Here is a 19,095-nt window from a genome sequence, read left to right as displayed (position 1 = left end):
TGTCTCTGAACTTAGGAGCCCCCAAGGCATCATCTTATATCCTAAGAACGTAAAGCAGAAGATCAAAGTGGATGTGAATTTCTCCCTTTTAAAAATTAACAGTCATGATGAAAGGGATAAGAGCTACTTCTTAGCTCCTACTAGTTATTTATATGCAAGGCATTTAACATGTATTATTACATCATCATAACTGTATCTTTGAGAAAATTACTTAATCCTTTGTTTCTAGTTTCTGTCTGTAAAATGGGATTGTAATTGTTCTACTTCAGAGAGAGGGTTGAGATGATATATAAATGTATGACATCCTGGTACACAGGAAGTGCTCATTGAATGTATGTATTCTTATCACCATCATAAGAAAAATGTGAGATAAATGATACTTAAATCTCCATTCTGAAATGAAGAAACATGCTCAGAAACAACTTGCCCACGTCACATGACTAGTGAATGGTGCACAGGGATTTCAACTTGAATTAACTGTCCCTAAGGCTAGTGTTACTTCTGTTTGTTTCTGCATTTGTTCTGAACAAATTATTTACGCTATAGTGCAAAATGAAAACCTTAAGTGTTTTCAGTAACAAAAGTGTCTCTTTTGTGGATCTGAGAAAAATTCTTGATTTCCTTCCAGACTTGTTTTCTGATTATAGACTTTCAAAGGGGTATTTGCTGAAGAGCTTCATTTTATATAAATAGCAGTTATAAAAGTTGACTTCACCAGTTACTTTGGAATTGGAGTAAACTTGGCCTGCATGCTTTTGTTTCAGCTATTACTTTTAAGGCTTTGTTGCAAGAATTTGACAATGCTGTTTTAAATAAAGAAAACTATATTCAAGGAAAACTAAATGAGAAAGAAAAGATGATCTCAGGACAGAAAATGGAAATAGAACGACTGGAGAAGAAAAACAAAACTTTAGAATATAAGGTTGGTTTTGGGATTATAATGGATGTACATGCTGGACATTTAACACTGGTCTTTGATTTAGCTATTCTGCTATACGGACCTGCAGCTGCTGCTTCCTTGGGAGTTATCACTTGGTTATTTACTAATCTTCATCCCATTCCCCCCGTAGAGCAACTGTTAGTGAAAGGCAATAAAAGGGTAGAATACTCTTTATGAGACAGACCTTACCAATTGAAGAGAATGTTCTGGTGTTTTAGTTTTGATTATAAATTGCTTTTTGACTTACTATTGAGGATAATTTAGGGGATACATGATTCATTCTAAAGAGAAGCTAATCTCAACCGATACAGTGTTCTCTATTCTAAAAGTGGCCTTTATAAAAACAAAATTTTAGGCCTTAGTTTTAGGGAACAGTAATTTTCACATGAAATCAATTATAACTTCATCTTTCAGTGAGGAGCTTGTTTAAAAGTCCTCATTTCTAGGAACAGAGATGGGCATTCAGATGAAATTTTAGAGGAAAAGGTTTTCTCCATGATTCTTCTTTCCATAACTATGCTTGCATAGGCAGATTATGAGAGAGGTTATTTTAAAGCTAATTGAAATGTTTACACATCAAATGTTGAACATAATGGTCTAAATTCCCAGGTTGAGATTTTAGAGAAAACAACGACCATCTACGAGGAAGATAAGCGCAATCTGCAACAGGAGCTTGAAACCCAGAATCAAAAACTTCAGCGACAGTTTTCTGACAAACGTAGACTAGAAGCCAGGCTGCAAGGGATGGTGACGGAAACCACCATGAAGTGGGAGAAAGAATGCGTGAGTGTCACTCCTACAACACTCCTCTCATGGGTGACTCATTTCTGGCTGCAGGGTTCTGAACAGCTTGTGCTGGGGTCCCTGGTGGCTCAGCTGGTAAAGAATCTGCCTGCAGCGGGAGACCTGGGTTCAGTCCCTGGATCGGGAAGATTTCCTGGAGAAGGGAATGGCAGCCCACTCCAGTATTCTTGCCTGGAGAATTGCATGGACAGAGGAGCCTGGCAGGCTACAGTCCGTGGGGTCTCAAAGTGTCAGACACGACTGAATGACACAGTGTTTTAGTGGTGGGGGCAACAGTAGCCACTACTCCGTCCCTTTTACTTTTTTCTCTGCCCTTACAAGTCACAGCAAATAGCATCATGAAGAACTATCATCTTTAGGAAATAAAATGTTCAGGTGAACCGATGCAGTTGGTTTGGTATAACTGAATTAGACTACTTATTGCCATTCATAAACCTTCAGGAACGTCGAGTGGCAGCCAAACAGCTGGAGATGCAAAATAAACTCTGGGTGAAAGATGAGAAACTGAAACAACTGAAGGCCATCGTTACTGAGCCCAAAACTGAAAAGCCAGAAAGGCCCTCTCGGGAGCGGGATCGAGAAAAAGTTACTCAGAGATCTGTTTCTCCATCACCCGTACCTGTAAGCTGTTTGTAGTTGTGTAGTAACTTCACAGTACTAGAGAAGATTTGTTCAGATTAGCTGACTATTTCTATGAGAATCAACTAGCTGACTATTTCTATGAGAATCAAATTTTTGTTTTAAATTTATTATATTTCTCAAATTTCTATTTATACTTAAAAATTTAGTATAAACAAATTTAGTGTAAAATTAGTAATTCAGTACAATAACTGTCTTAAAGAATTATGTCTTCATGAGCTAAAATTATAGCAAAATAATGAATTGTTTCTCAGTTTTTCAACTCCTGCTCATTAATTTCTCTTCAATTTTTTTAGCTTTCTAGTAACTATATTGCTCAGATTTCCAACGGCCAGCAACTCATGAGTCAACAGCTACATAGGCGCTCTAACTCTTGCAGCAGCATTTCTGTAGCTTCCTGTATTTCGGAATGGGAGCAGAAAATTCCTCCGTACAACACACCTCTCAATGTCACATCTATTGCGAGGCGTAGGCAGCAGGAGCCAGGACAAAGTAAAACTTGTATCGTGTCAGACAGAAGGCGAGGGATGTACTGGAATGAAGGCAGGGAGGTGGTCCCTTCGTTCAGAAGTGAGATAGAAGTAGAAGAGGATCACTGCAGCAGGGTTAGTGCCAGTTATCATTTTAAAGCATTGCAGCAATAGATTTTAATGTTGTGTATTTTTATACCTTGGTTCTGAAAGTTCACCAGAATGATGGGTGAGCTCTAATATCTAAGCAAGGTCTGATTTTTCTGTTAGTTTGAAAGATCAAATCACCCTGAAACTGAGGCCTAGCTCTTCATCTGAAAAAGCCTAGCTGCATTTGGCACAGAAAGTGCCTTGTGTTCAGCGAACACATGCTCTTCAGCTGCATGAACTGATGAGCATCCACAAAATCAGTGACTGTCTTAGAACACATTTTCCATTCTTTTCTTTTGGCTTTTCTTCCTCAAATTGGAGTTTTTACTTTTTTTAAATTTCCATTTTTAAAACTGCTTTCCTGGACTTTTATTTTAAAAAATAGATATGTAAATATTTTTTTTCCTTCAGCCTTTGACAGTAGTAAGTCATAGACTTTGTGTCTTACATACATAACCACAATCTTCATCATACCTGAGAAAGTTAGTGGTATCCCAATAATGGCTTTTCATTTTTCAAACCTTGGTCCTATCAAGGTGAATACATTATATGTGGTTATTATCTCTTTAATCTTTTTAATATAAAATAGTCCATCCTCCCCATTTTTTTTAATTTTCACGATACTATTTTTTGAGGAGCCCAGGCCAGTTGTTTTATAACTGCCGAAGGAAGGTTTACACGTCCAATAAATTGCTTTTAATCTCAAGGCCTTTGTCTCAATTTAGAAGGGCTCTGCCTCATTCAAGGTTGTTTAAACAAATTCATGTTTATCTTTTCTTCTTAAAGATGAAGGTAAAATTTTCCTCTGAATCTAAGTTAACAAAGTTAATATTGTGAATCTATATTTAGTAAAATTTTAATATATCTAAGAATTTTTCTTCTAAATAATTTAATTTATAGTAAATATTTGCTTTAGATTTTCTTGGGGTACAGAAAATATTTTATTGAGGTGTCCTGCATTCCTGATTATTAAGGGATGATGATGAATTACAAGGTATTTACCAAAGGCAACAGATAAGTCTAAAGTCGCTTAAGCTACTTTGCAGATTTTGCTTTAAACCTTTTTGGGGAGCAAATTATATGGTGACTGGTCTTTCTGATCAACTCTAATAAATCCTCCTTATTTCATGCAAATTTATAGACTGAAAACTATTCAAGGCCTACTTAATGCCTGGTCAAGATTAATGTAGTATCTAATGTGGCTATGAGATACTTAAGAGAATTTACTAGAGATCCTTTAACTTCTTCATTTGAAATCAAAATCTCTTTAGAAGTGCAGCAGAATACACATCTAGGTTTGTTGGTCAAAAATTATGTCAGGCGGAACTCAATTTATATACTTCAGTGAGGAAGAAAGCTTAATTATTATTTATTTCATAAATGACAGTAGAGTGTAAGTAAGGACAGTCATCTTCCCAAAGTTTGTTTCACAGTGTCTCTACTGCTAAATGTGTTTGAGAAAACTATCACCTTTGCTAAATGGTAGGTCATGAGAACATCTTTCTTCCTCGTTCAGCATTAAGCCATTTTAAGAATGGGACGTTTCTTGCTTGTTGTGAGGCTTGGGTATTCTTAGTGGCAAACGCTGTTGCCCATGTTTTGGTGTCATGATTTTGTCACTGGTGCATTTGTTTCTTATAATTGTACAGGGGAAATACTTCAGTTCAGATACACATTTTAAATTAGGTGTCCACACTTGACCGGTTTTGAAGGATTTGGCCTGTGACACACCCTTTCATTTGCTTTCAGTTTTGCAAATAAAAACTTTGCAAAGTTACAAAGAAACTATTAACTATGTCTGTATGTGATTTCCACACCCCCTTAGGCTGACTGTGCTAAGCTTTCCTAAATTTATATAACATTTTACTGGATGTATGTAGTTTTTTATTGCATGGTAGAGACTGATTTGATAGTGAATTCTGTATCTGGTTCTTGTAACCTTTAGGAAATGTTTGTGAACTTTTCATAAAGCTACATTCTGAGATTTTTTAAAGTATGCAGAAGTACTTTATTTACATTCTTTCAGTCATTTTATACACAAGGTTCTTAAAATACTTTGTTTTTTTGGCATGTATGTACTATACAGCTCCATCAGCTTTTGCTGGGGGGAGAGGTCTGTTTTTTTAATAGGAGTATTTTCTCTTTTGTTTAGAGGCCTATGATATGTTTAGGGCTTTTATTGATCTTTTTGAAGCTTTTAACATAGCTGTGGACCTAACAGATTACTTCATGACAGCAGGAACAAATACTGGTTTTTGATCAAGAATGCAAAAATGAATTATTTGTCCTAAACATCACCTACACAGGAAAGACTAGCAGCATTACCAGAACTTTCCCTTCCACTCTTTGTTGAAAGGGAAGATCTCTAGTAGAATATATAATACATACATAAAATGGTGTTTAAATGTTTGTTGGTTTTGTGTTTACATACAAAGAGAACATTTAAATTGCTTGACTAACATAGCTTTTGAAAAGTTTCATGCATTTGTTTTCATACTGTCACCAACTAAAGTAGCCAAAACTGCTGCACTTCTAATAGTACCCTGAAATTAATTCTGGGTTATGCTTGTTTCTTGATTCCTCTCTCAATCTGATCAGAACGCACCACCAATCCGTCTGCGACACAGACGATCACGCTCTGCGGGAGACAGATGGGTAGATCATAAGCCTGCCACTAACCTGCAAACTGAGACAGTCATGCAGCCACATGTCCCCCGTGCCATCACTGTGTCTGTTGCAAATGAAAAGGCACTAGCTAAGTGTGAGAAGTACATGCTGACACACCAGGAACTAGCCTCCGATGGGGAGATTGAGACTAAGCTAATTAAGGTAAAATTTACACAAGAGAAGGAAATATTCAAAAAGCAAGAAACCATTTACTCTTCTGTTCCTCTGATGATACACAGGCAGTGTCAACTAGAAGATAAATGGCTATTTGATAAAACCTTTTAGTTGGTTAGAAAACTCAAGTTACTGCTTGGGTTCAAATCTGCTAAACTGGAACTAAATCTGCTCAATGTGTTTGTTAGAGGAACTCTAGATATATACTTTAATTAATGTGCATTTTGTTTTAAATCAAACAAAGAACTCCTGCCTTTGCATAAGAGTACTGTCATTGGAGGGAATTCCTTGGCAGTCCAGTGGCTAAGAAAGACTGTGCTGTCACTGCCAAGGACCCAGGTTCAATTCCTGGTCTGGGAACTAAGATCTCATGCGCTGTACATAACGGCCAAAAAAATAAAAAAGACTGTACTGTCACTTGTGTATGAGAGAAGGGGAACATCTAAAGAGGAAAGGATATTGCCTTAGAACATTTAGAAATTTGATAGGTTGCTTGATCTTTACTGTAGTTTTTAAATTACTGGTTGAATAAAAAGGAATGTTATTTTCTGCAAGTAAGAATGCTATTAATTATACTGCATTGGACTTCTTTTTTAGTGAGACATATGTACACAAATCTTTAAAGTATTTTAAGGTATAGATCCAGCAGTCCAAGCACCATCTGGTTTTGTGGATCGGAGTTTTCATAAAAGTTAAAAAATCAGTTTGAAATATGTACGTATATCATTTGGAAGTATAAAAGTGTAATGGTGATCTTTTCTCTTGGCTGTAGGGTGATGTTTATAGAACAAGGGGTGGTGGACAATCCGTCCAGTTTACTGAAATAGAGACGTTAAAACAAGAATCACCAACTAGGTGAGTGAGCATCAAATTGCTTTATTTAGAGGGCTGTAATTTTCTTAGCTGCTCGTTCTTGAGGAACAGACTAGCCCGTAAAAACGCGTCGTTAATTCTCTGAAGGAGTATATATGGTATTTCTGTTTCTAATATTTCTCCTGTTCTTAGATGTAAAAAATAACTGTTGCGTCGTTCCCTTTTTCTGTAGTCGAAAACGAAGATCGTCTACAGCAGCACCTGCCCAACCAGATGGAACAGAGTCTGAGTGGACTGATGTAGAAACGAGGGTAGGATGAGAGATCTGTAGGGGTGTATTTCTGCTCTGGTCTTACTGGATGGAGCTCTTCAGTTCGAAGCCCCTGTTTTTAGTGTAGTAGGTCTGTGCCCAAAAATCAAGTAAGAGAGCATCACCTAGAAGAACAAGAATGTCCATCAAGCTGATGGGAACCCTCTCAGGAGCAGAACTGTTATTCCTGGGGACAGATTAGCATTAAGAGTGTGGGAAGGTGGGGGCCAGGCTCCAGCCTTTGCCACTAACTTTCTCAGGAACTCTTTCTGATAGAAAATGAGATTACCTGGATGGTCTCTAAAGACCCTCCTACCTCACAGTTTTCCTCCTTGTGGTTTTCTCCCCAGTGCTCTGTGGCTGTGGAGATGAGAGCCGGCTCTCAGCTGGGGCCTGGGTACCAGCACCACGCACAACCCAAGTGAGTACTGACCAAGTGTGGCCTTTCTCTGTCTTCCCTCCACACCACCCCTTCTCCCTACATCCACCTTTTTATTTTTCCTAGAGGATCTGTGTGGTTTTGGTTTACCCTCTGGAATATCTGGGCCCTACTGGCAGACTACAGTAGGCAGTAACAGTGCTGAGAACCCTGGGGGTTGGATAATAGCAATTAGAGCTGTAAGAACACTCACTCTTGTTCCTAGTTTGTGAGTGCTCATAAAGCTTTCAGAGGCCTAAGGGAGGTACCTCTAAGGAGGGGAGGCTGGGGTCAGGGGTGACAGCTCCTCACATAATTCATTCTTTCCTAATCTGCCTCTTGTTATAGGAAGAAGTGTTCATTAAAATGAAACGGAACGGTGAAATCTGTGGTAGGGAAAGCAATCACATATTAAAGATATATCCAAGAGTCTGGCCCATTCTTTCACTGTTTTAAGCCCCCTGTTTTCAAGTATCTAACTGTACAGGTTCATGTGTCCATTCTGACACATGTATGTGCTCCTTAGGCAATCTGGAAAATCAGTGCAACAGGATAAAGATAGGAAGTCTAATTAAATACTGGATAAGCGTATTTTGCTTTCTTAGAAGGACTTTAACTTTTCCCATGATAAAACAGGAATTCTCTCAAAGCCCTCCTAGAGATTCATTGCAAAATTCAACACTAAATGCTGGCTTTCATTTTAGGCGCAAGAAACCATGAATTGACAGTTTCAATAACAGAACAACATTGTCATCATTTGTGTCGGTGATTTCTCCAAAGCAGTGCCTTCTGAAAACCATCTTATAAAACTCCAGCTTTGTTGAAAATCACAGACCTCATGTCATCACACACTGGCCTCCATCAGGGATGCCCCTGTGGCTCCAAAGATATCTAGGATTCTACAAACTTTTTATATTCTACACCTTGCCATATTTAATATTAGCAGCAGAGAAAGAGCCCTCTTTCTCGTTGCTGTATGAACTTTTTTATATTGCTATTTTTTTGTATATTTCTTGGATACTTATAAACTAATTCATGCATGTGTTTGTCTTGGATAATTAAGGAAAAATATATCTAGATCACGCTTTGCCTTTTGTGACTTTTCCACCTGTTGTCTGAATATTTCTTAAGGATTTATAAACAAAAAAAATGCTGCTATTGATTAGCTGCGAGAATGCACTTTAGACATATATTGGACAATTCAACCTGAGATGTCAGAGACTCGCCAATACTAAACCCATTTTAGGAAGCTGTTTGGAGTTTTGTATGTATGTACTTTCTGACATTTAGATATGCCAAAAGAAATGAAATAAAAGCACTAAGAAATACAAGGTCATGTGATGATAATTTAGCACGTACTCCCAGAACCTAGCATCGTGCTTTTCATTTAGCTGGCAATCATTTGTGGGGGAATGAAACAAAAGCACTAGAAACTGCTGTCACCATGCTGAGGATACCTGTTTCTGCATGCAAAGAAACAGGTTTGCAAGGGGCTATTTATTCTGCTGAAGACCAGGAATACCCTCCCAGCCCACACAACCCGCTGGTATACTGTGGTCCACAGGCCATCCTTTGTACATAAACTGTGTTTGACCTGGAATCCTCCTTTTACTTCATTCAGCTAACTTAGGGTTTCAAGAGCAGCACTCAGTCTCAGTATGAACATTTTAAATTACTGGTGTTATACCCGACTTACACGTGCAGATAAAAAGTAGAGGAGCAAGTGATGGCAGCAGCATGGCAGCGTGAGCTGTTCCTTTTCTTTTATTTACAACTGGTTGTTCATGGGCTTCCCTGGTAGCTCAGACAGTAAAGACTGCCTCCAATGCAGGAGACCTGGGTTCGATCCCTGAGTCATTCAAACTGAACAAAAGTTTCTCTGTACACTACACCAGAACATGCAAAAGATTTCTACCAAAAAGTGCTTCAGAACATAGGTGGCGAGACCTTAGCAGGACTGAGGACCCAAGAGTTCGTGAGCCTGCCTCACCCCCACCTGCTAGGAGGAGGGGCGGGAAGCCAGACCGGAGAGTGTGGGGGACCAGGCAAACGGCTTGGGGGAGAGAAACCAGTTTGGAGGCCGAAGAGGAGCAGCAACACACAGGGCTTCCACTGCCAGGGACCACAGCTGCCTCCCTCAGAGGTCTTAAGGTGACTGCCTAGCTGCCTGGCTGGGCACAGCTGGAGGAACCTGCTTCTCTCCAGCAGCACTCATTCCTCAGGACCGACTGGTGGGAGTGGGGAGAGGGAGACGAGAACAAGGGCACTGAAGGATCTCACGCCCTGCTGCCTGCCTTGGGTTTCAGCGGGAGGTCTGTGCGTGGCCCTCTGGGGGGCTTACCACAGTGGAGGGTTCCCCCTGCCTGCTGTGGACGACCGCGGGTGCTAAGTCCACACCTGCCCCACTCTGCTGCCAGCTTTTTCCAGGCTGACTGTTTTTAACAGGCTCTCTGTAGCATGGCCAGAGAGCCAGCTCAGGTAGAGAAACCAAAAATTGAGCTATGCCGCCACCTCGTGGAGAACAAAAGAAAGGTTTCTAATGGTCCGTGTTGAACTGGAACATCTAACAGCTAGTAAGAAAGAGGTGTGCTACTTGAAACTCAGTGGCAGAGGCACATTTTTACTAAACTGAAAGAATGACAGTGATATGGAATCCCAAAAAGAAAAACAATAATAATTCTTTAGCAGCTGAATCCACGAGCACAGTGATCTGATAAAAATCCACAGGCACTGTTACCTCATAAAAATTAGAAACAGCTGTGATGAAGGTACTAGAACGCTTAGGCAGTTACTTACCAAATATAGGTGTTATTTACCAAATATGTTGAATTTTCAAAAAGAACCTAATTCTTCAGCTGCAAGAATTCAATGAATGAGATCAAGAATATATAGAAAGCTTAGAGAATCAGGCAGATGAAATCTGGGAAAGAATTAGCAACTTGATTCTTAAAAGGTGAAGAAAACCCAAGAGAACTCTGATGCGTGATGAGTTGAGAAAAACAAATGTGAGGAATAATAGTCTATCTGAAGAAGCAGAGAGGGAGAGGAGAGCAGAGAGTGTATATTTAAAGAAATAGCCGAGAATTTCCCAAGCCAGGCAGGAAATTGGACCTAAAAGCCCAATAGGACACCCTATTATCTCAATGCCAAAAGACTTCTCCAATTACATCAAAAGTCATTAAAAAAAAAATCATAAAGCCAACAGTGGGGAGAAAAAGTAATTTACAAACAAATGCTTGCAAGGCTATCAGTGGATATCCCAGCAGAAATTCTACAGGCCAGGACAACGTGGAATGACATATTCAAAGTGTGGAAGATAAATATGGCTGGCCAAGAATACTTTATCCAGCAAAGCTGACCTTCAGCTATGAAGGAGAAATAAAGGCTTTCCTAGACACACAAAACTTGCCTTACAGGAAATGTTAAAAGGAGTTCTTAAGTTGAAATAAAATGGTGCTAACTAGTGACACAGAAACAAAGTACACATCAAAAGAGGTAAACTGTGACATCAAAAGTATAAAAGGGGAGGAATAAAAAGGGTTGAGCCATCACAGGAGAATGAAAATAAGATGCTATCAGCATGAGAAGGACTACTTTACTTATGAGATGTATTATGAAAGCGACAAAGTAAGAGGTGAGTGAAAAAGCTGGCTTGAAACTCAACATCCAAAAAACTAAGATCATGGCATCTGGTCCCATCACTTCATGGCAAATAGAAGGGGAAAACGTGGAAGCAGTAACAGATTTTTATCTTCTTGGGCTCCAAAACCATTGCAGATGGTGACTGTAGCCATGAAATTGAGATGCCTGCTCCTTGGAAGGAAAGCTATGACAAACCTAGACAGCATATTAAAAAGCAGAGACATCACTCTGCCAACAAAGGTCCTCATAGTCAAAGCTATGGTTTTTCCACTAGTCGTGTGGAAGTGAGAGTTGGACCATAAAGAAGGCTGAGCGCCGAAGAACTGATGCTTTTGAAGTTGGAGAAGACTCTTGAGAATTCCTTGGACAGCAAGGATATCAAATTAGTCAATTCTAAAAGAAATTACCCTGAATATTCATTGGAAAGACATGCTGAAGCTGAAGCTCCAATATTTTAGCCACCTGATGTGAAGAGCTAACTCTGGAAAAGACCCTGATGCTGGGGAAGATTGAAGGCAAAAGGGGAAGGGGGTGGCAGAGGATGAGATGGTTAGATGACATCACTGGACGCAATGGACATGAGCTTGAGCAAACTCTGGGAGATGGTTGAGGACAGAGGAGGCTGGTGTGCTGCAACCCATGGGGTCACAAAGAGTTCGACACGACTGAGTGACTGAACAACCACCACCACCACAAAGCAAAAAAAGCAGAGGCAAGAAACATTATAAAGAAAAAATGAGGAGACAGCAAGTCACTAAGGAAAACTACCACTTTACAAAGGTAGAAACAGGAACAAGATAAAAAAAACAAGGCAAATGATAAGACAGCAATAGTGAGTCCTTATCAATAATCACTGCAAATGCATTATATTATTTATAGGCAGAAACAAAAAAAATAAAAAATATTATAGAAATGAGCCCATTTACAAAACAGACTGACTCACAGACTAGAAAACAAATTTATGGTTACCAAAGGGGAGGGATAAATGGGGAGTTTGGGACTGACATAGGCACTTCTATATTTAAAATAGGTAACCAACAAAGACCTACTGTGTATAGCACAGGGAAATGTAAACGGGAAAAGAATCTGAAAAATAGATGCGTGTATATGCAGAACTGAGCCACTTTGCTGTACACCTGAAACAAGTGTGACATTCTTAATCAACTACACTCCAATATAAAGCAAAGTTTAAAAAGAGGACTGAGTCAGGAAGAAACAGATAACATGAGCAGGCCAATAATAACCAAATAGATTGAATTAGTAATCATAAACCTAGCAGAGAAAACCACAGGACAAGAGGGCGACACTGGAGAATTCTACCATTCAAAGAATCATCATCAATCCTTCTGAAACTCTTAGAAAAGTTTGAGAAGGGAATACTTCCAAACTCATTCTATGAGACCAGCATTAACCTGAAACCAAAGCCAGATAAGGACACAAGAAACAAAAATGACAGATCAGTATCCCCGATGAATACAGGAACAGAAAATCTCAATAAAGTATCAGCAAACTGCATTCAAGAACCCTTAAGAATTGTATACCATGACCAAGTGCGATTTATGCCTTGTATGCAAGAATGGCTCAACCCAATAAATGTACCACACATTAATAAAAGATAAAAATCACATGATCATCTCAACAAATGCAGGAAAGCTGTTTGGCAAAATACAACATCCTTTCGTGATAAAAAACCTTAGCAGACTGGGTGCAGAAGGAACCTACCTAAGCATAAAGAAGCTCATGAATAACAAACAGTTAACATACTTTCACTGGAGAAAGAAAGCTTTTCTTCTAAGATCAGGAATAAGACAAGGATGTCTATTTCTCATTATTCTTATTCAATATAGTACTGGAAACCCTAGCTAGAATAATTAGGCAAGACAAAGAAATCTATCTGAACACAATGAAAACACTACCTTGAAAAGACAGCTAACCCCCATGTTCATTGCAGCATTATTTAAAATAGCCAAGACATGAGTCCACCAACCAATGAGTGGACAAAGAAAACATGTTATATATAGTCACAATGAAATACATTCAACTATTAACAAGTAATAAAATCCTGCCGTTTGAGACAACATGGATAAACCTCGAGCACATTTTAAGTGAGTTTTAGACACGTACTGTCTGATGTAACTTATATACCCATCTGAATGCAGAGTTCCAAAGAATAGCAAGGAGAGATAAGAAAGCATTCCTAAGTGAACAAGGCAAAGAAAAAGAGGAAAATAATAGAATGGGAAAGACTATAGAGATCTCTTCGAGAAAATGAGAGATACCAAGGGAACATTTCATGCAAAGACAGGCACAATAAAGGACAGAAACGGTATGGACCTCACAGAAGCAGAAGTTATTAGGAAGAGGTGGCAGGAATACACAGAACTATACAAAAAAGATCTTAATGACCCAGATAACCACGATGTTGTGATTACTCACCTAGAAACAGACAACCTGGAGTGCAAGGTCAAGTGGGCCTTAGGAAGTATCACCATGAACAAAGCTAGTGAAGGTGATGGAATTCCAGCTGTTTCAAATCCTGAAAGATGATGCTGTGAAAGTGCTGCACTCAATATGCCAGCAAATCTGGAAAACTCAGCAGTGGCCACAGGACTGGAAACGGTCAGTTTTCATTCCAATCCCAAAGAAAGGCAATGCCAAAGAATGCTCAAACTACCGCACAATTGCACTTATCTCACACCCTAGCAAAGTAATGCTCAAAATTATCCAAGCTAGGCTTCAACAGTACATGAGCTGGGAACTTCCAGATGTTCAAGCTGGATTTAGAAAAGGCAGAGGAACCAGAGATCAAATTACCAACATCTATTGGATCATAGAAAAAGCAAGAGAGTTCCAGAAAAACATATACTTCTGCTTCATTGACTATGGTAAAGCCTTTGACTATGTGGATCACTACTAACTGTGGAAAATTCTTAAACAGATGGAAATACCAGACCACCTGACCTGCCTCCTGAGAAATCTGAGTGGAAGTCAAGAAGCAATCGTTAGAACCGGACATGGAACAACAGACTGGTTCCAAATTGGGAAAGGGGTATGTCAAGGCTGTATATTGTCACCCTGCTAATTTAACCCTATACAGAGTACGTCATGCAAAATGCCAGGATGGATGAAGCACAAGATTGCTAGAGGAAATATCAATAACCTCAGATACGCAGGTGACACCACCCTTATGGCAGAAAATGACGAGGAACTAAAGAACCTTTTGATGAGACTGAAAGAGGAGAGTGAAAAAGCTGGCTTAAAACTCAACAATCAAAAAACTAAGGTCATGGCATCTGGTCCCATCACTTCATGGCAAATAGATGGGGAAACAATGGAAACAGTGACAGACATTATTTTCTTGGGCTCCCAAATCACTCCCATGACTGCAGCCATGAAATTAAAAGACGCTTGCTCCTTTGACGAAAAGCTATGACTAACCTAGACAGCATATTAAAAAGCAGAGACATTACTTTGCTGACAAAGGTCTACAACAGTCAAAGCTATGGTTTTTCCAGTAGTCACATGTGGATGTGAGAGTTGGACCATAAAGAAAGCTGAGCATCGAAGAATTGATACTTTTGAACTGTGGTGTTGGAGAAAACTCTTGAGAGTCTCCTGGACTGAAAGAAGATCAAACCAGTCAATCCTAAAGGAAATCAGCCCTGAATACTCACTGGAAGGACTGATGCTGATGTTCCAATACTTTGGCTACTGATTTGAAGAACTGACTCACTAGAAAACACCCTAATGCTGGGGAAGGCTGAAGGCAGGAGAAGGGGACGACAGAGGATGAGATGGTTGGATGGCATCACCGACTCAATGGACATGAGTTTGAGTAAGCTCCGGGAGTTGGCGACAGACAGGGAAGCCTGGCATCCTACAGTCCATGGGGTTGCAAAGAGTTGAATGTGACTGACTGAATCCAAACTTGTAAAACTCAAGAGTATTATGGTGGTTACTTGGGCCTAGGAGGTGGGAGGACCCGACAGATGTTAAGTTTACTCCATGCAACAAGTATAAATAAGCCCTAGAGATAGAATGCACAGTACAGTGAATACAGACAACAGTGCTGTACTGTGAGGAGCTTCCCAGGTGGCTCAGTGGTAAAGGATTTACCTGCCAATGCAGGGGACGCAGGAGACACAGGTTCAATCCCTGGGTCGGGAAGATGCCCTGGAGAAGGAAATGGCAGCCCATTCCAGTATTCTTGTCTGGGAAGTCCCATGGACAGAGGAGTCTGGTGGGCTACAGTTCATAGAGTCGTGAAGAGTCGCACAACTAAGCACGGGGCATGCATACACTGTATCATAAATGTCAAACCTACTAAGAGACTAGAGCTTGATTATTCCAACTAGTAAAAAGAAATAATCCTGAAATGTGACACAGGGGCTAATTATTACTACGTGCATGGGTGCTCATTTGTGTCTGACTCTCTGCAGCCCGTCAGGCTCTGCTGTCCGTGGAAGTCTCCAGGCAAGAATACTGGAGTGGGTTGCCATTTCCTTCTCCAGGGAAATCTTCCCCACCCAGGGGCGGAACCCATATCTCTTGCACCTCCTGCATTGGCAGGCAGATTCTTTTATCACTGCACCACCTGGGAAGCCCAATCATTACTACAGTGGCAATCATTACAATACATAAATGATCTAATTATACGAGATGCTGTATACCTTAAATTTACACAATGTTACATGTTAAATGTATTTCAATAAAAAAAAAGTAGATTCTTGCAATTGTTAAAAAAAAAGGAAGCATTAGATAATATAAAAATAATTTGCCACGAAATGACAAATTCAGTGAATTTCCATGACAACTATATGTGCTAAAGCACTTCAGTCATGTCTGACTCTGTGTGACCCTGTGGACCGCAGCCCGCCAGGCTCCTCTGTCCATGGGATTCTCCAGGCAAGAATACTGGAGTGGGTTGCGATGCCCTCCTCCAGGGGATCTTCCCCACCCAGGAATAGAACCCAGGTCTCCTGCACTGTAGGCAGGTAGTCTACCCCTAGTGCCACCTGGGAAGCCCAGAATATCTATGTGTTAACTATGCTCTTCTAGACATTTCAACAAAAAACATGGTTTTGGGACAAAATCAGACATAATACTATGGAATACCATGATGACACAGCCATTCTTAGCTCAGTGAACATACATTTTTCTGTTTGTTTTTTTTTTTTTGAGGCTGATTTTTTAATTACTAAAATTTTTACCAAACCACAAGTTTGTGTACACGACACACAGTGAGGCCAACCAACACCAAAACTAACTAGGGTCTGGAACAGAGAAAAGTTTATTACAGATTCATACAAGGAGATGGGTACCTTATGTCCTAAGAAGCCCAAAGTTACTGAAAGCTTTCAGCAAGCTCCTTTACTCAGCAAGCCCCTTTCAAAGCAAAAGGTGAGGGAGGGGCATGGTTAGCTGCTGCAAACTTCCTGGTGTCCGATCCTTTGTTCTTGAGGTCAGGTCATGGTCCCGTAATGATGTTCCTGTAAACCTCTAACAGATGAATGTTATTCTCTGTCCTGACCAGAAAGGGCAAAGTCCAAGGCACAGCTTTCACCCTCCAAGGTCCCCGTCCTGCCTAAGAGGAGGCAGAGCTCAGCTGGCAGCTCCTTCAGGCCCAGGTTCCCACACCCTGCCCAGCTGTCGTCCCTGAGCTCACCCAAGCCACACTGGCCCTGTCTCCTCAGGCTGCGCAAATGGGGGACACCGGGGCTCAGAGACTGCAGCCCAGGCAGATGGGCACTGCTAGAAGGTCACAGAGACAGGGCTGGGGGAGAGGCTCACCACTGCCTCCAGGTCTGGGCCACGGCTAATGGAGGCCCTTAGTGAGGGCTCTGGAGCTCTGCAGGACATGGTCCCCAGTCCGTTCCTGGGCCCCCCAGCTCACCTGCTGGCCCAAGGCTGGGTGAGCTGGAGGGCCTCTAGGAGAAGGCCTGACCCTGCCTCTTAACTCACTCTCTACCTGATGACCACCACACCACCGACCCTTAGCTAAATCGCTTCCCTAATGGTCCACCATCAACAGTTACTTGTGAGCAGGGCCCACTGCAGCGCTGACCAAGAGCTGAGCAGGACACGAACAGTCGCTCACTGACAGCTGGTTGCTAGAGGGCAGGGCCCACTGAGGCACCAGAGCAGTAACTGAGCAAGACCTGTTGCCCAGTGATAGGGAGCAGAATAAAGAGCACAGCAACGGCTGCCTCCTAAGGACTGTGCTCATCTTGCTCCCTTACAAAATGACAGTTTATCTGTTTAAAATTTTATTTAATTTTAATTGAAGGATAACTGCTTTACAATACTGTGTTGGTTTCTGCCATACATCAAGATGAATCAGACATAGGTCTATATACGTCCCCTCTCTTTTGAAACTCCCTCCCACCCAATATTTTTTTTTATTATTATTAATGGTGAAAGTGCGATATTCCTAGCAAAAAGCATATCCAAATGTTAGGCGGAAAGACAAAATCCACTTATTTGTAAGCAAGGTCATATGTTTGTTTCTAGAATGCTTCAGAGTACCTCTCGTAATAGCTGTTACTCTATTTCTTGACTATTTTTAATTCTTTAAAATGTCACATTGCTTAGTCTTTTGAAATATATATATTTTTTGGCCTCACTACACCGTTTATGATCTTAGTTCCCCCATCAGGGGTTGAACTCGGGTCTCTAACAGTGGAAACGCTAGAATTCCCATGAAATAGATCTTAACAGGAAGTTTTTACTATGCTATGGGAACATAGGGTAGTAGAATTTGTCTGAAGTAAGAGTATGTTGAATCCGTAAGTCTCTGAAAGGGAAATGCATCAGCAACTGATGTTTTGCTTAAACAGTTGAAAACAGTTACAAAGAATAGCTGCAGTTAATTGGGTGGTCAGTCTCTGACACCCTGTAAGGGTGTTATTCGTCATTTACAGGTGAAGAAGTAGACCGGAGGCGAAGGGAAGGGGGGTGCAGAGGATGAGATGGTTAGATGGCTTCACTAACTCAGTGGACATGAACCTGAGCAAACTTTAGGAGATAGTGGAGGACCGAGGATCCTGGAGTGCTGCAGTTCATGGGGTGGCAAAGAGTTGGACACAACTTAGCAACTGAACAACATCATCAAACTAAAAAGCTTCTGCACAGAAAGTGAAACCATCAACAAAATGAAAAGGCAACCGACTGAATGGGAAAATAGACTTGCAAATCACGTGTCTGATAAAGAGTTAATATCCAAAACATACTAAAAATTCATACAACTCAGTAACAAAAAAGCCCCCAAACAACTGAATTTTAAAAATGGGCAGATCTGAAGAGAGGTTTTTTTCCAAAGACGACATACAGATGGCCAAACAGGTACTGGAAAAGGTGTGCACCATCACTAATCATCAGGGAAACACAAATTAAAACCACAACTCACACCTGTTAGGAATGGCTATCATTAAGAAGTGTTAATAAATGTTAGTGAAGACGTGGAGAAATGGGAACCCTGACGTACTGTTGATGGGAATGTAAACTGGTGCGGGCACTATGGAAAACAGTATGGCGGTTCCTCCAAAAATTAAAATTAGTGTAAGATCCAGAAATTCTACTTCTGAGTTTTTACTTGAAGACAACGAAAAAAAGTAACTTGAAAAGATACCTGCACCACCATGTTCCTTGCAGCATTATGTACAACATCCAATGCGTGGAAACAACCTTGGTGCCCACCAATGGATAAATGGATAAAGAAAATGTGATGTGACGCTATTCAGCATAAAAAAGAATACACTCTAGCCATTTGAGACAACATAAATGGACCGTAAGAGCAGTATGCTAAATGAAATGTCCGACAAAGAGGAATACCATATGATCTCAATATATGTGTAATCTTGAAAAAACAAACACAAAAAACCCCCAAACAAGCTCATAGATACAGAAAACAGGTGGTTGACAGGTGAGGTTGGGGGGAGGGGAGTGAGAGAAATTGGTGAAGGGGGGTCAAAAACTACAAACTGCCAATTATAAAATCAGTCAGTCATGGGGATGTAAGGTACAGCATGGTGACTGCAGTTAATAATGTATCACATATTTAAAAGTTGCT

At 40.5% G+C, this 19,095-nt stretch overlaps 1 protein-coding gene across 6 annotated transcripts in view; it reads left to right on the top strand.

The window, feature by feature from the left end:
* The window catches only part of LOC120852500 (kinesin-like protein KIF23), a 44,344-nt gene extending 35,628 nt beyond the window's left edge, over window positions 1-8,716 (top strand). For 2 of the 6 annotated variants that reach the window (XM_040225768.1, XM_040225769.1), the window contains 9 exons: window positions 765-922; window positions 1,550-1,723; window positions 2,186-2,365; window positions 2,680-2,988; window positions 5,602-5,832; window positions 6,617-6,699; window positions 6,890-6,968; window positions 7,318-7,388; window positions 8,090-8,716. In XM_040225768.1, coding sequence (XP_040081702.1) covers window positions 765-922; window positions 1,550-1,723; window positions 2,186-2,365; window positions 2,680-2,988; window positions 5,602-5,832; window positions 6,617-6,699; window positions 6,890-6,968; window positions 7,318-7,388; window positions 8,090-8,105 — 1,301 coding nt within the window. In that variant the 3' untranslated portion in view covers window positions 8,106-8,716. The remainder of the gene's footprint in view (window positions 1-764; window positions 923-1,549; window positions 1,724-2,185; window positions 2,366-2,679; window positions 2,989-5,601; window positions 5,833-6,616; window positions 6,700-6,889; window positions 6,969-7,317; window positions 7,389-8,089) is intronic. The other 4 variants (XM_040225770.1, XM_040225771.1, XM_040225774.1 and 1 more) reach the window with 3 other exon arrangements.
* Window positions 8,717-19,095: the final 10,379 nt, after the last annotated feature.

This window comes from Oryx dammah, unplaced genomic scaffold (assembly GCF_014754425.2).
Source record: "Oryx dammah isolate SB20612 unplaced genomic scaffold, SCBI_Odam_1.1 HiC_scaffold_26, whole genome shotgun sequence".
NCBI classification, from domain to species: domain Eukaryota; kingdom Metazoa; phylum Chordata; class Mammalia; order Artiodactyla; family Bovidae; genus Oryx; species Oryx dammah.
The sequence above is the reverse complement of the archived record's forward strand: the minus strand, read 5'-3'. Positions and strand labels throughout refer to the sequence as shown.